This window comes from Andrena cerasifolii, chromosome 2, assembly GCF_050908995.1.
Source record: "Andrena cerasifolii isolate SP2316 chromosome 2, iyAndCera1_principal, whole genome shotgun sequence".
NCBI classification, from domain to species: domain Eukaryota; kingdom Metazoa; phylum Arthropoda; class Insecta; order Hymenoptera; family Andrenidae; genus Andrena; species Andrena cerasifolii.
In genome coordinates, this window is record NC_135119.1 from 18,441,430 (window position 1) to 18,453,455 (window position 12,026).

The 12,026-nt window shown below is 32.2% G+C and overlaps 2 protein-coding genes across 7 annotated transcripts; both read left to right on the forward strand.

Annotated features, from left to right (window-relative positions):
• The first annotated feature begins 534 nt into the window (after nucleotides 1-534).
• On the forward strand, nucleotides 535-4,352 carry Rabggta (Rab geranylgeranyltransferase subunit alpha). 3 transcript variants are annotated; one of them, XM_076807168.1, is made up of 8 exons: nucleotides 535-653; nucleotides 734-889; nucleotides 1,119-1,229; nucleotides 1,372-1,490; nucleotides 1,682-1,869; nucleotides 1,954-2,145; nucleotides 2,277-2,852; nucleotides 3,826-4,352. In XM_076807168.1, exons 2-8 carry the CDS (start codon nucleotides 887-889, stop codon nucleotides 4,263-4,265), a joined length of 1,629 nt encoding a protein of 542 aa, XP_076663283.1. In that variant the 5' UTR covers nucleotides 535-653; nucleotides 734-886; the 3' UTR covers nucleotides 4,266-4,352. The 3 variants fall into 3 exon arrangements, with proteins under 3 accessions (XP_076663283.1, XP_076663284.1, XP_076663285.1); XM_076807169.1 differs by having other exon boundaries at nucleotides 539-587; nucleotides 731-889; XM_076807170.1 differs by having other exon boundaries at nucleotides 592-665; nucleotides 731-889.
• Nucleotides 4,353-4,796: 444 nt separating this feature from the next.
• On the forward strand, nucleotides 4,797-10,781 carry LOC143366262 (UPF0047 protein YjbQ). 4 transcript variants are annotated; one of them, XM_076807174.1, is made up of 4 exons: nucleotides 4,797-5,122; nucleotides 5,204-5,579; nucleotides 7,391-7,527; nucleotides 8,556-10,781. In XM_076807174.1, the coding sequence occupies exons 2-4, from the start codon at nucleotides 5,420-5,422 to the stop codon at nucleotides 8,769-8,771; spliced, it is 513 nt and encodes a 170-aa protein (XP_076663289.1). In that variant the 5' UTR covers nucleotides 4,797-5,122; nucleotides 5,204-5,419; the 3' UTR covers nucleotides 8,772-10,781. The 4 variants fall into 4 exon arrangements, with proteins under 4 accessions (XP_076663289.1, XP_076663288.1, XP_076663287.1 ...); XM_076807173.1 differs by having other exon boundaries at nucleotides 4,797-5,118; XM_076807172.1 differs by having other exon boundaries at nucleotides 4,797-5,104.
• The last annotated feature ends 1,245 nt before the right edge of the window (nucleotides 10,782-12,026 follow it).

Genomic DNA, 12,026 nt, shown 5'->3' on the forward strand with positions numbered 1-12,026 from the left:
CGCATTAGTGCAGGATGCCGAATGTGCTATTAGGCATAGACAGGTGTTCCGACTCAGCACCTTTACCCCAGCGATTTTGTATGCCGATTTCTGTGTGGTTCCTCTGGCCGTCGCGAGAGGCGTCGTGATAAGAAATCCATATACACATGCATTTATGTAATTGTAGTAGTAGAGCTTTTAGTCGTATCCCAGATAGCACACGTCTTCTATAAGCCGTCTTTAAGACGTCTTTCAGACTTTCAAGACGTCTGAAGACGCCTTAAAGACAGCTTATAGACCACGTGTGCTATCTGGGCGTGGGATAGAGCTGAATTCCCTAAACGGTTTAGGCTAAACCATGTTCACGAAATACTGTAGAAATGTTCGCGACAAAAAAGCACAGACCAAGTGAAGTTATTCACTATCGAACGCTAGCGACCCACTGATATACACGGTGATCAGCCACAATCGTTTGAGCACGTTGTACACACATCATATGTAGCAATATATATATATATATATATATATATATATGTATTCATAGCCATATGATGTGTGGTGTGTGCTGTGTTTTGCATTGATATCACATTTTATCACATTTCATATAGGTATTGTGGATTGTAGCACACCAATTGATTACAGCACTTATTACTTGATTTTACAAAGAATAAGCAGTTAAAGAAATTGTACGATAAAATTTATTCAAGCACAATATATGAGATATTTGTCTAAATGTTTTTGTTATTTACAGTAGACTCTGAATTGTAAGATGAATTTATTAGTCAGACTGATAAAACACTTGACTTAAGCAGACTGACAAAATACTTTAAAGGGCAAGCATAATCTTAAAATGCAATAAGATAAATATTAAAGCTCCTCAACTTGGGACATTAGAAGAACTCTCACAATGGTAATTAATAATCATAGTTTATTTACAATTTCGAATACAATTTTACATTGTAACGACAAAGGTTAGAAATTAGCCATTTAAATTAGTTTCTCTTTTACTATACTAATTATTATTATTATTATTACATGTAGTATTTATGTTCTAGCATTTCATTTAATCTAAATATATATATATATATATATATATATATTGTGTTACAAGTAGAAAATTAATGAAATATGATTTTTAGCACGGCAGAGTAAAGGTTCGGACCAGCGCGGAACAAGAAGCTCTGAAAAGGAAAGAAAGGGCTGAGAAACTTAAACATTACAGAGCTGGCATAAGTTTGGTGTTTCAGAAAGTAATTTCCATTTGATTCCATTTGATACATATCTCCGTTCAATCTCTTAGTATCACTAACTCAAAATAATAAATGCTAAAATGTAGACAAGAAAGAACTTTAAACCAGGAATAGGAAATATGTTTTCTTTTAAATGTTACAGAGGCTAGATAAAGTTTACGATAGCGAGTTAATGATGGTTACTGAGCGCTTGCTAATAGAGAATCCAGATAATTACACACTATGGAATATTCGCAGAGAGGCATTTGTGAATAACGACTGGTAGTCATATAATGATAATTTTAAATAATAAGTGATAATACCTTACCGTTAATATTAAATCACTTTCTTAGATTTAATATGTGTTTAAGGAAAACCACTCTCTGTTAACTAAAATATTACAAACACATTTATCCTATATTTAAGTACGAATATACAGTATACATACTTTAATATTAAACTTTACAAAACAGGAACGAAGACCTTCTGAAAGCATCCCATCAAAATGAATTTACACTTACCGAAAACTGTCTGAAAAAGAATCCTAAATCATACTATGCGTGGTACCAAAGAATATGGATTATGAATCGTCTGAAGGAACCAGATTGGAAAAAAGAATTAATGCTGTGCACTAAATACTTGAATTTCGATGAAAGAAATTGTAAGTCGTTAATAGTATCGGGTTTCTTAATTTCATTATCTAAAATGTAGTTAGGTGCGAATATTTTTTTTCTTTTTATTTTAGTTCATTGCTGGAACCATAGAGAATATGTTGTACAAAAAGCTGGAATTTCTCCCGAAGAAGAATTTAATTTTTCTACCTCAAAGATTTTAAATAATTTCTCAAATTACTCTTCCTGGCATTACAGGAGTCAACTTTTGTCAAAAATGTTTCGCAGTTGCAACGAACAGAGCATTGATGACAAGAAGAAAGATGGTAAAATATTTGCATATTAATTATTACGTAAACGTCTGTGCGCATGTAATTGTATACATGCATTAATTATTGCATAAAGTAGAAGAAATATACACGCGATAGTAGGAGATGACTGTTTTCTCTTCTTTTAGAATTGGAGCTGGTAATGAATGCCACATTCACAGATCCCAGTGACTCTAGTGCCTGGTTTTACCAAAGATGGCTATTAGGTAGCCACGAGTTTTCTCCCGCTCTTTCTCAAGCTTTATTGACGGACAATAACGTAACTCTTCTTATCAATCAAAGTGTATCGGCAGACGGAATATCCTTGCACATAAACAATGAGAATGAAAGTACCGAATGGAGGTCTTGGCAAAAATTGAAATATTCCAAACTGTGGTTTGGAAAGTTTGATAAGCCGTTAAAAGAAGTAAAAGAGGTCAAAGTTAATATCGAAGGGAAGTGTTATCCTTTATACTATTTTAATCAAAAGTGGATACATAAAAAGAAGCAGTCTAAGTCCTGTTCCAACAAAAATCAACTGCTAGAACAACTATCAAATTATAAGCAGCTTGCAGAGATGGAACCTGATAATAAATGGGCTCTTCTTACTCCTGTGCATTTAATGCGAAAAATTGATTTTATGACGTTTAAAGATGATATTTTAGCAAGCCTAAATATTCTTCTAAATACCGATCCTCTGCGGTCTAATTATTATAAGGATTTACGTAAGTACACTTAACTAAGTAGGATACAATAATATCTAATGGTATTACATAATTTCTTATCACAATATTATACACAGTGACTTATTTCAATCTATAATTGTGGTTATTTGGAATTGAGAAAAGAAATAGGGATCTTAATAGATTTTGCAATGAACATCGTGACACACACCTTTTTAACAGAGACAGAACGAGAGCATAATAAGACGAAATCAACTATAATATACGTTTATAATTTTGGTGGAATATTGGAAAGTAAACTATGTTCTTTAGTGCATGTAGAAGACAACATATACTAGCTCTGAGAACAGGTCCTGCCTCTCAAAACGAAGGACGAAATAATAAAGTATTGCAACACTGAGAAATTGTGGGACTTTACTTTCTTTGCAAATATTCCACTGCAATTACAGGACATCTAACATAGTTGAATTCACTATATTATGTGTGATAAAATCTTAATATATAAAGCAGAAAGCTTCTATATATTTGTGTGTTTGTCTGTCGCCTAGAAACTTTCGAACGATAAACTCTGGGATCACGAAATGTGCCTCAACTCATTATGCCTGACTAATCCAGATGAATGTGACTATTTTCACAAAAAAAACTAAACAAATTTTTTTTATAAAATCAGAATTTAAACTTCGAGGGAAGCCGAGTAGTAAAGCTAGTCTACATATATGTATAGGTTCACTTAAATAAGTTATTGAAATGTCCCTAGCATTTCTATTTATCAATATTTCTCTGTAAAATTTCATTATTCATTTCAAAATACTTCGTGTTCCATATTTTCTTAAACAGGGCTTTACTTTCAATTTAGATCTGTAATTGTATCTCATTACAATTTACATTTTTAATTCTACTAAACGTTCACTGTGTCTATTGTAATTACAATTTTTATTATTATTAATATTATTAATTTAAAGAAAGCGTATTTCAAATAGTGCGATAATCAAATAAAATGAAGATATTCTTCCAGGGAGTAAATACATAATAGAATACAGATTACATGAATTGTGGGATATGGAAGGAGAACAGGATGTGAAATTAGAAATTGATCTTTCAGGATTAGACCTAACAACGCTATGTAACGAATATCTTGGTTTCTTTGAAGAAGTAAACCTTGGTGCGAACCTTCTATCAAATTCCTTGCATCAATTATCTTTTCTACAGAACTGTAAGAAGTTATCGCTCTCAAGTAATCAATTGGAAAGTCTGAAAAAGTTCCCTGTGCTACAAAGTCTTGAAGTGTTATCACTAAGAAATAATAAACTTAAGAGTCTAGAGGATGTGTCAGACTTACTGAAAAAATTAAAATTAAAATCACTTGATTTGAGAGAAAATCCTGTTTGTGATGACCCAGAATGGCAGAACGATCTTATGAAAATTAATCCAGGTCTAGAATTGTATATAGAATAATGGTTGTGATATAAACATTAGCTCGAATATATTGCTATAAACATTTAATAAAATAAACACAGTGATTGGGTATAAGAAGCATAAAAATACTTATGTGTCTTGTATTTTTTACATACTCTATTATACAACAATTTCATTCAGACCTATCTGCTATTACGATTTGGAGAGCTAAGAAAGTTTCCTTTCAGAACCTTTAGTTGCCAATTTAAGATTTCTTTTTTACTCGCAATAAATCCATTTTGAAACGATCCCAAAAATTGACGAAAATGTTTTGAGTATAATAATTTGGCCACCCCCTGTAATTTTGTAGTGTCTAATAGCTAATCATTTTTCATTTTTGCCATATTTCTTCTGTTTTCTTAACATATTGTGTTATTGAACCATGGCTCATTAGCATCCCTTTACTATCCCCATTTTCCCTATAATTTTGTATATTAGTAGGGAAGTATTGGTACAAGAATTAGTAATTGTCAATATTATCACCAAACACATTTTTCCTCACTTTAACAATTTTCAATGTTGCCGCCAGTGTAAAAATAAATCAATAAAAAATAGAATGGTCCTAGGAGAAAGCGCACCGTTACCGAACACGCCGGGTAACATTATTGTTTGGATTACCATCCGATTTATTTATTCCCTGGCATTCGGTATGGCCGAGCGATATAGCACGTTATTGTTAAAATTCTGCTAAGTGGGACGTGCATCGAAAGATCTGGCCCGTTTAGTGATACATGTATACGATGATTTATTCCCAAATAATCTTATCATCTTACTCCTTCACTATTAGTATGCGTACCTGATGCCTGATACTAATAGTGAATATTGTTGTGTGGACGAAGGTGAGCGTACACATGTATGTATGTATATAAATGCGATACGTATGTGCACGTTAAGTCAATCATTATTTCTCATAACCTTTTTATGAATACGGAATACAGCGGATGCAATTAGACAATCCTTAAAAAGATGTGGTTAAATCCATATATCTTGTAACCGGCGAGTGGCGAAGATAGTAGACGCATACCATATCCAATGGAGCGGACCGTGTTCTCGTGATTTTCGCCACGAAGTAGATTCCGTCGCATCTTCGCTAAGCGAAATATTCTCGTTCAAAGTCCAACGTTAAACGTGTAATCTCTGCAGCGTGTCGTACCATGGCCTCGTCAAATAAAAAATTTCAAATTGGTTCTGCCTGGTTTCAAACGAAAATTAACCTAAGGCCGCAGCGTCGAGGTATTCATCACGTTACCGAAGAGATATTAAGAAGAATCCCGGAACTCCGAGAATTCGCGGTCGGAATTTGTCACATACAAAGTAAGTGAATTCTTGTGACAAGAAACGACTGCATTACAGATATCACTGTTCTTAGAGAATTCCATTAAACTTTCGATATTAATATGTATATAAAACTTTCTTATATTCGCTTTTCGGTTCAATCAATTATGTGGATTGCTTGTTATATTTGAAGCAAGAGGAACATTTACTGTATATAACCTATGTTTTATAGCAAGTTATAGCTTGGTTTATAGTTTATAGTAGACCTGTTTGTGCATACACACTTATAGGTATAATATGCATTAATGCGTGCGTGTGTACATGAATTTAATCCTGCTCAAATCTATCAAAACACTGACCCCTTCTTGGTCAATAACCAAACTTGGAGATTTCACTAATTTAAATTCTTGTTAAGAAAGAGCTGGAAATGTATTTCAGTGTTTGATGGAAGCGATCAAGGGGGGAATCCTATTTCTTGGGCTAAAAAGAGCAAAACTTGGGATTTTTTTGTCAACAAACTAGCTATTCGATTCATCTGAAATTTGGACCATGCATTTATGCATCTTTCAAGAAGCTGCAGACTTTTTTCATTAATTTTTAATAATAAATATAGGAGTTATGCGTGATGTACCAACATGCCGCATAAAATTCATCGTCCGCTGGTGTGCATGATATTTATCTTCCAGGTAATCCGAAACAGAAAAATGAAACAGCGTTCTACTTTATACATATGTAGCTTCAGTTTGGTGAACCAGAATAAAATAAAAAAATTTATTGAGGAGAGTGGTGAGTTTTCAAACTGAACGGTCTGAACATTTAATTTTCGCTATCCAATTCTGCGCCAATTTTCCTATGTAACAAAAGAAGTATATACTACTTATCGGTATTCTGGTTCATCAAACTGAAGCTGCATATGTGTAAAGTAAAACGCTGTTTCATTTTTCTGTTTCAGATTACCTGGAAGATAAATATCATGCACAACAGTGGATGATGAGTTTTGTGAAGTGTGATGATCATGCATAGAGGTAGGCTCTCACTACGCCTCGCCTCGGTGCAACTTCTTTTCACACTCGCATCTAGGCTCGTCTCGCCTCGGGTTTTCTGTACCTGAAGTTATCTGAGCTTGCCTCGGTTCATGTGTTTGGCCAGTTGCTCGGAGAACCTCTTCCTTCCTCTTTTAGCAGTCACCAAAAGCAGTGGCATTGCATCCACTTACACTAGGCCCCGCCTCAGCTCGCCTCCCCTCTCTTCCCCAAAATATTCTTCAGGAAGAAACTGCGGTTTGGAGTCGCGCCGAGGCGAGGTGCAGTGTGAGTTAAATTGTCAAAATACATAAGAAAAGCATAGGAAGAATAAAATGAGCCAAAACGCAGTGAGAACCTACCTTTACTCCTATATTTATTATCAGAAATTAATGAAAAAATCACTGTAACTTCTTCAAAGATGCATAACAACATGGTCCAATTTTTAGGTAAATCGAATTGCTAGTTTCTTAAAAAAAAAATTCTCCAATTTTGCTATGGTTTTAGCCCATAAAATAGGATTCGCCATTATAACAACGTGTACACGCACTGGTAACGTTTAACCGTGTGTAATAAATAAAAAGTGCCCTGTAATATTAAACGACGCCAGGCTGAAAAACATTTTGTTTCACACTATTCGAATAACGTTAAGTACTAATTTTAATGGAATTAATAAGAATCTTTACATTTTTAAAAGATTTTAGAGATTCACAATGTCTGTGGAACTTCTAAAATTGTATTTGTACAATTTGTAAAATATACATAGGGATAATACAAATTTTTTAGTTGTTTTCAAATACGAGAAATTATTCCTCCTGTAATTTTCAGTTCTTCACACGTCCGCGAGTTTAGCATTAAATGAAAACTGGGATCCAGATGTTAGAGATGACGTGGAAATGATGCTTAATAAAATAGTTCCTGAAGGTTTGTCCTATAGACACAGTTGCGAGGGGCCAGACGATATGGTAAGTTTGCGTGGTCTTTGCGTAGTTTTTGAAACTAGGTCGTGCAATGCATGTACACATATTTGCGAGATTTTCGTAAACTTTAAAGTTGCTAGGTGAAAAAATATTTAATGTTAAGTGGTCATTCTGGTAATCACGCCGCAACATTCAGGCTTCTTTTTCTCAGTGAATACAATGAATAACAATGTCAATTTTTTTTTCATTTATTAAGCTACTTATAATGTATGCGGAACAATTATTTAAATACACTTTTAATTGTGCTTTTTCAATGTTATCTGGAGTTAAAAATCGCACCTTTGAAAAGACGGCGGGAGTGATTTCGGCTCACAGACTCATCTGAAACAAAAAAACCAAGCTGATTCTTAATCATTATGAGTACCGCTATCGCAGGTGCCAGAATTAGCCACGTAAGTCAAAATTTAACAAAATTGCGCGCATTCAAACTTCAAGAATGGAAAATTTCGAAACTTGAAGTTTGAATGCGCGCAATTTTGTTAAATTTTGACTTACGTGGCTAATTCTGGCACCTGCGATAGCGGTACTCATAATGATTAAGAATCAGTTTGTTTTTTTTTGTTTTAGATGAGTCTGTGAGCTGAAATCACTCCCGCCGTCTTTTCAAAGGCGCGATTTTGAACTCCAGATAACATTGTAAAAACACAATTAAAAGTGTATTTAAACAATTGTTTCGTATACATTATAAGTAGATTAGTAAATGAAAAAAAAAGTTTGACATTGTTATTCATTGTATTCACAGAGAAAAAAAACCTAAATGTTGCCGAATTTTGCGGCGTGATTACCAGAATGACCCCTTAACATCGTATATGAAGAATTTTTATAACAGATTTTAAAAGCTAAATATAATTTCAGTTTCCTTTTAAGTAATAAACTTCTGTTAGCGAAAGTTCGAATGCACTGTGCATTTCAAACACGCATAATAAATGGTTCTATAAGAGTACAAGTTTGTTTAATCTGTACGTGTATGCTATAAAACTGTATACTTCTTCTCATAATTGCCTTATTTATAGCCAGCACATGTAAAGGCATGTTTTCTGGGCTCGTCGTTGAGTATTCCAATTACTGATGGCCAATTGACTTTGGGTGCATGGCAAGGGATTTGGCTGTGCGAACATCGTAACGATGCTGGAAGTCGCAAAGTAGCTATAACATTGACTGGTTGCCTCAGGGATCCTGCAAGTAGTCCTTTGAGTCCTGTTAGCCCTATCGCTTCTACTAGCAGCTAGGACCACTCGCACCCCCAAAGGCGTAGCAAACGTCATCTGGGCATATCTACATCCATCTATTCAAGCTAGCAGCCGCTTAACTTTAGTAAGATTCTAAGAGTATAAGTTAAAAAGAGTGTATGGATACTTTAAAAGTATACACATAAATATACGCCGTGTATATTCATTCGTATTATGGGATTTAGTGATTTTTATCTGTGCATAATTTTTAATACGATAAAAATTATTGACAATATTTATAATAAATTCTCATATCTGTATATGAAAGAGATACTTTTATTTGTACTTCAAACAGGTATATAAATAAATAATAAATTTACGTTCCACGATGCTTGAACAGTAAAAGAGGTATTTATTTACGATTTAAGTTAACAGTGACGGTGAAGAGGTACGGTTCATTAAACGTAATGTTGTTCAGTAGTTATAAGCTGCCAAGGCGAATGTATATTATATACATTGTAAAGGATAAAAATTAATTAGTGCAAGTATCCAGCACTCTTGATTGCTCTTAGATAAAATTAATGCATTCCGATATAATGCGTCCAATACTCCGAATTTAATTATATAGCTTTATTTAAGAAAACATTTTGTAAAAAAAATGATTAACAAGGAAAATGGCATTAATAGATACTCGGTTGAGGACTTGCATTATTTTTTACGATATGTAAGGAGATCTCAGCTTGAGTACGCGCAATATGTTACAACTTTCTAACTCACTGCTTATCATAATAGGGTAGGCATTTCTAATGACGTTTCCAATGCATTGGGGGTGTATATAGAGTATAATTCACACTTCTTTGCTGTGCTAATACATTTCTACTAGAGATATTTACATAGATTGTAATAATAGTCTGGACATGTGGACAAGTCAGTATGAAAGTAGAGCAATTAAGGAAATCATGAAATTATGCAAATAATGATTTAGAATAATTACTGTATTACACCGTTAGGTATTTGTCAATATAACAAAAAAAATGTGTAATTTAGAAATCTCGATTCATCTAACTGAAATGTGTGAAATGTCATCTAGGGATCTAGCACCGCAAAGAGTTGTAAGTAAAATTACTTATAATGTTATTGAATTAACCAAAGCTTATCATGGGAGCTTGTTGACATATACATATAATATACATACATACATACATACATGCATACATGCTGTTAAGCGAACAGTTTATGTTAGTTGTTAATCTTTCTCATATGTAGCATAAATGGTCGTCCATTATGATTAGTGGATATTGCTTTGATATAAAGTGTCCGATGCAGTTCATATAGCTTAATAAACATTAACAGCTCAAGAAATGTAACATTATCAAAAATTATAATAATCAAGGTGACAGATTTGTAATAAAATTTTATATTTCTTTTGTCCATAATAAGAATCATGGACCAGATTGGTACACTTTGCTACGTAACGTTAAAAATTTAAGAACTAAAAAGTTATGTGCAACGTAATCCTAATTTCTTCGATGTGCCCAATAAAGCAGGTTCTTGAACGCGTAAAATTTATAAGGATGATGATGAACATGATAAATAATATTCAGGTTTAAAAAAAGAATTAATACTTTATTCTGTAATTAATATATGTAAGTAATAGTAATTTTCTGATAATCTCGCATACAAGGTTCATTTTATAAATTAGGTAATCTGTAAACTATCATATTTGCAAAGCAATTACTGCGACCGGTAATACATTTTACAAATTAAAGGTACATAAATCTTTAATTCCCTTTTAACATTTACGAAGTGATTAGTACACATGTTTGAGTTTTCAATAAAATTTCATTAAACTGTTTCGTCGAAATTAATATCATAGTACATTATTTTAAATGATGCTGAAAGATCGACCAGTTCTTTTGTAATGAAATTGTGCATCTTCTTAAAATCCAGATTTACTAACGAATATTAATAAGAGATTAATGAATATTTCTCTTTTCGTTTACATTGGAATCCCTCAGATTATGTAAAATGCATGTTCGATAATTATCGTGTAATCGTTATTATTATTATTATGAAAAATTTACAAACTTGACGAATTTATAAACATCCATCAGCTGAAATTATAGAATAAAGAGAATTTAAATCTTATATTTATTACGTGTCTTGTAAGAAATTAATATTTCGTACTGGCAATTGATTAAAGTTAAGCTTATATAAGAAGATACCTACCATATAAATTATAAGTAACACTTATAACGTTATCTTTCATTTATATATGCAGAGTACTATAATTTCGTATAGCTTCCGAATGTTTTGAGAAAAGTTTCCTTATATTATTTCAACAAGTAATGTCAAAATCGTTGATGTAATATAATTGTGTGTACAATCTACAAAGTTGTTCAAAGATTTTTTAATATTTTCCTATCTGTATGAGAATCAAATGCTACACTTACTAATATCATCAACCATACTTTACCCTGTGTGCAGTGAATGATTTAATGAAAATATTGAGAAGAAACGTTTAAGTGTAAAGTAGTTTTGTGCAACTATTTCCTACAATATTGCATTTTTTTTTACTTTTAATACCATTTAATAATTTATTTAGAGAATACAGAGTTTATTATTTATTTTATAAGTAACGAACGCGGAAGTTTAATCTAATGTTTGAGAACAACTATAAATTGTATCTTAATATGCAGCTACTGAGCAGAATATATTTGTACCCAGATAAATAATTCACGTTTAACGCATACACGTTTTTCTGATTGTTTAACTTATCGAATACTTATACAATTTTCTAAATGTATAAAATTTTATTAGTTTTTATTTAGCTGGATATAGTGGACCTACATCATTATAAATTTAAAAAAATTGCATACATTAGGATCATACATACGATGTGTATTGGGTACTATTATAAATTAAATTTAAAATTACTAAATGTACATATTAAATTATGTTTAGACGAGAAACAGTGAGAATATCATAATGAAGTTTAATTGCAAGTATTGTATATTATCCTTAAAACTGTAGAAATTAGTATAGTTTTTATGAAATAAGAACTAATATGACCGATAATTATGCTACTTGAAAAGGACTTCGCAACATGAAAAGAACAAAATACAAGATTATGTATTCTATCATATGACTGAAGTTTGCTCTATTTAACATATTTTTAATTTTTATACCAGCTTATTTACTTGTAATTAAAGAAATAAAACTATCAACTTGCATAACATCAAATTCGACACATTTGTTAGTTTATAAAATATTTTATTAATATCCCAGAATTATATTTGATATAGTTCCGCATTA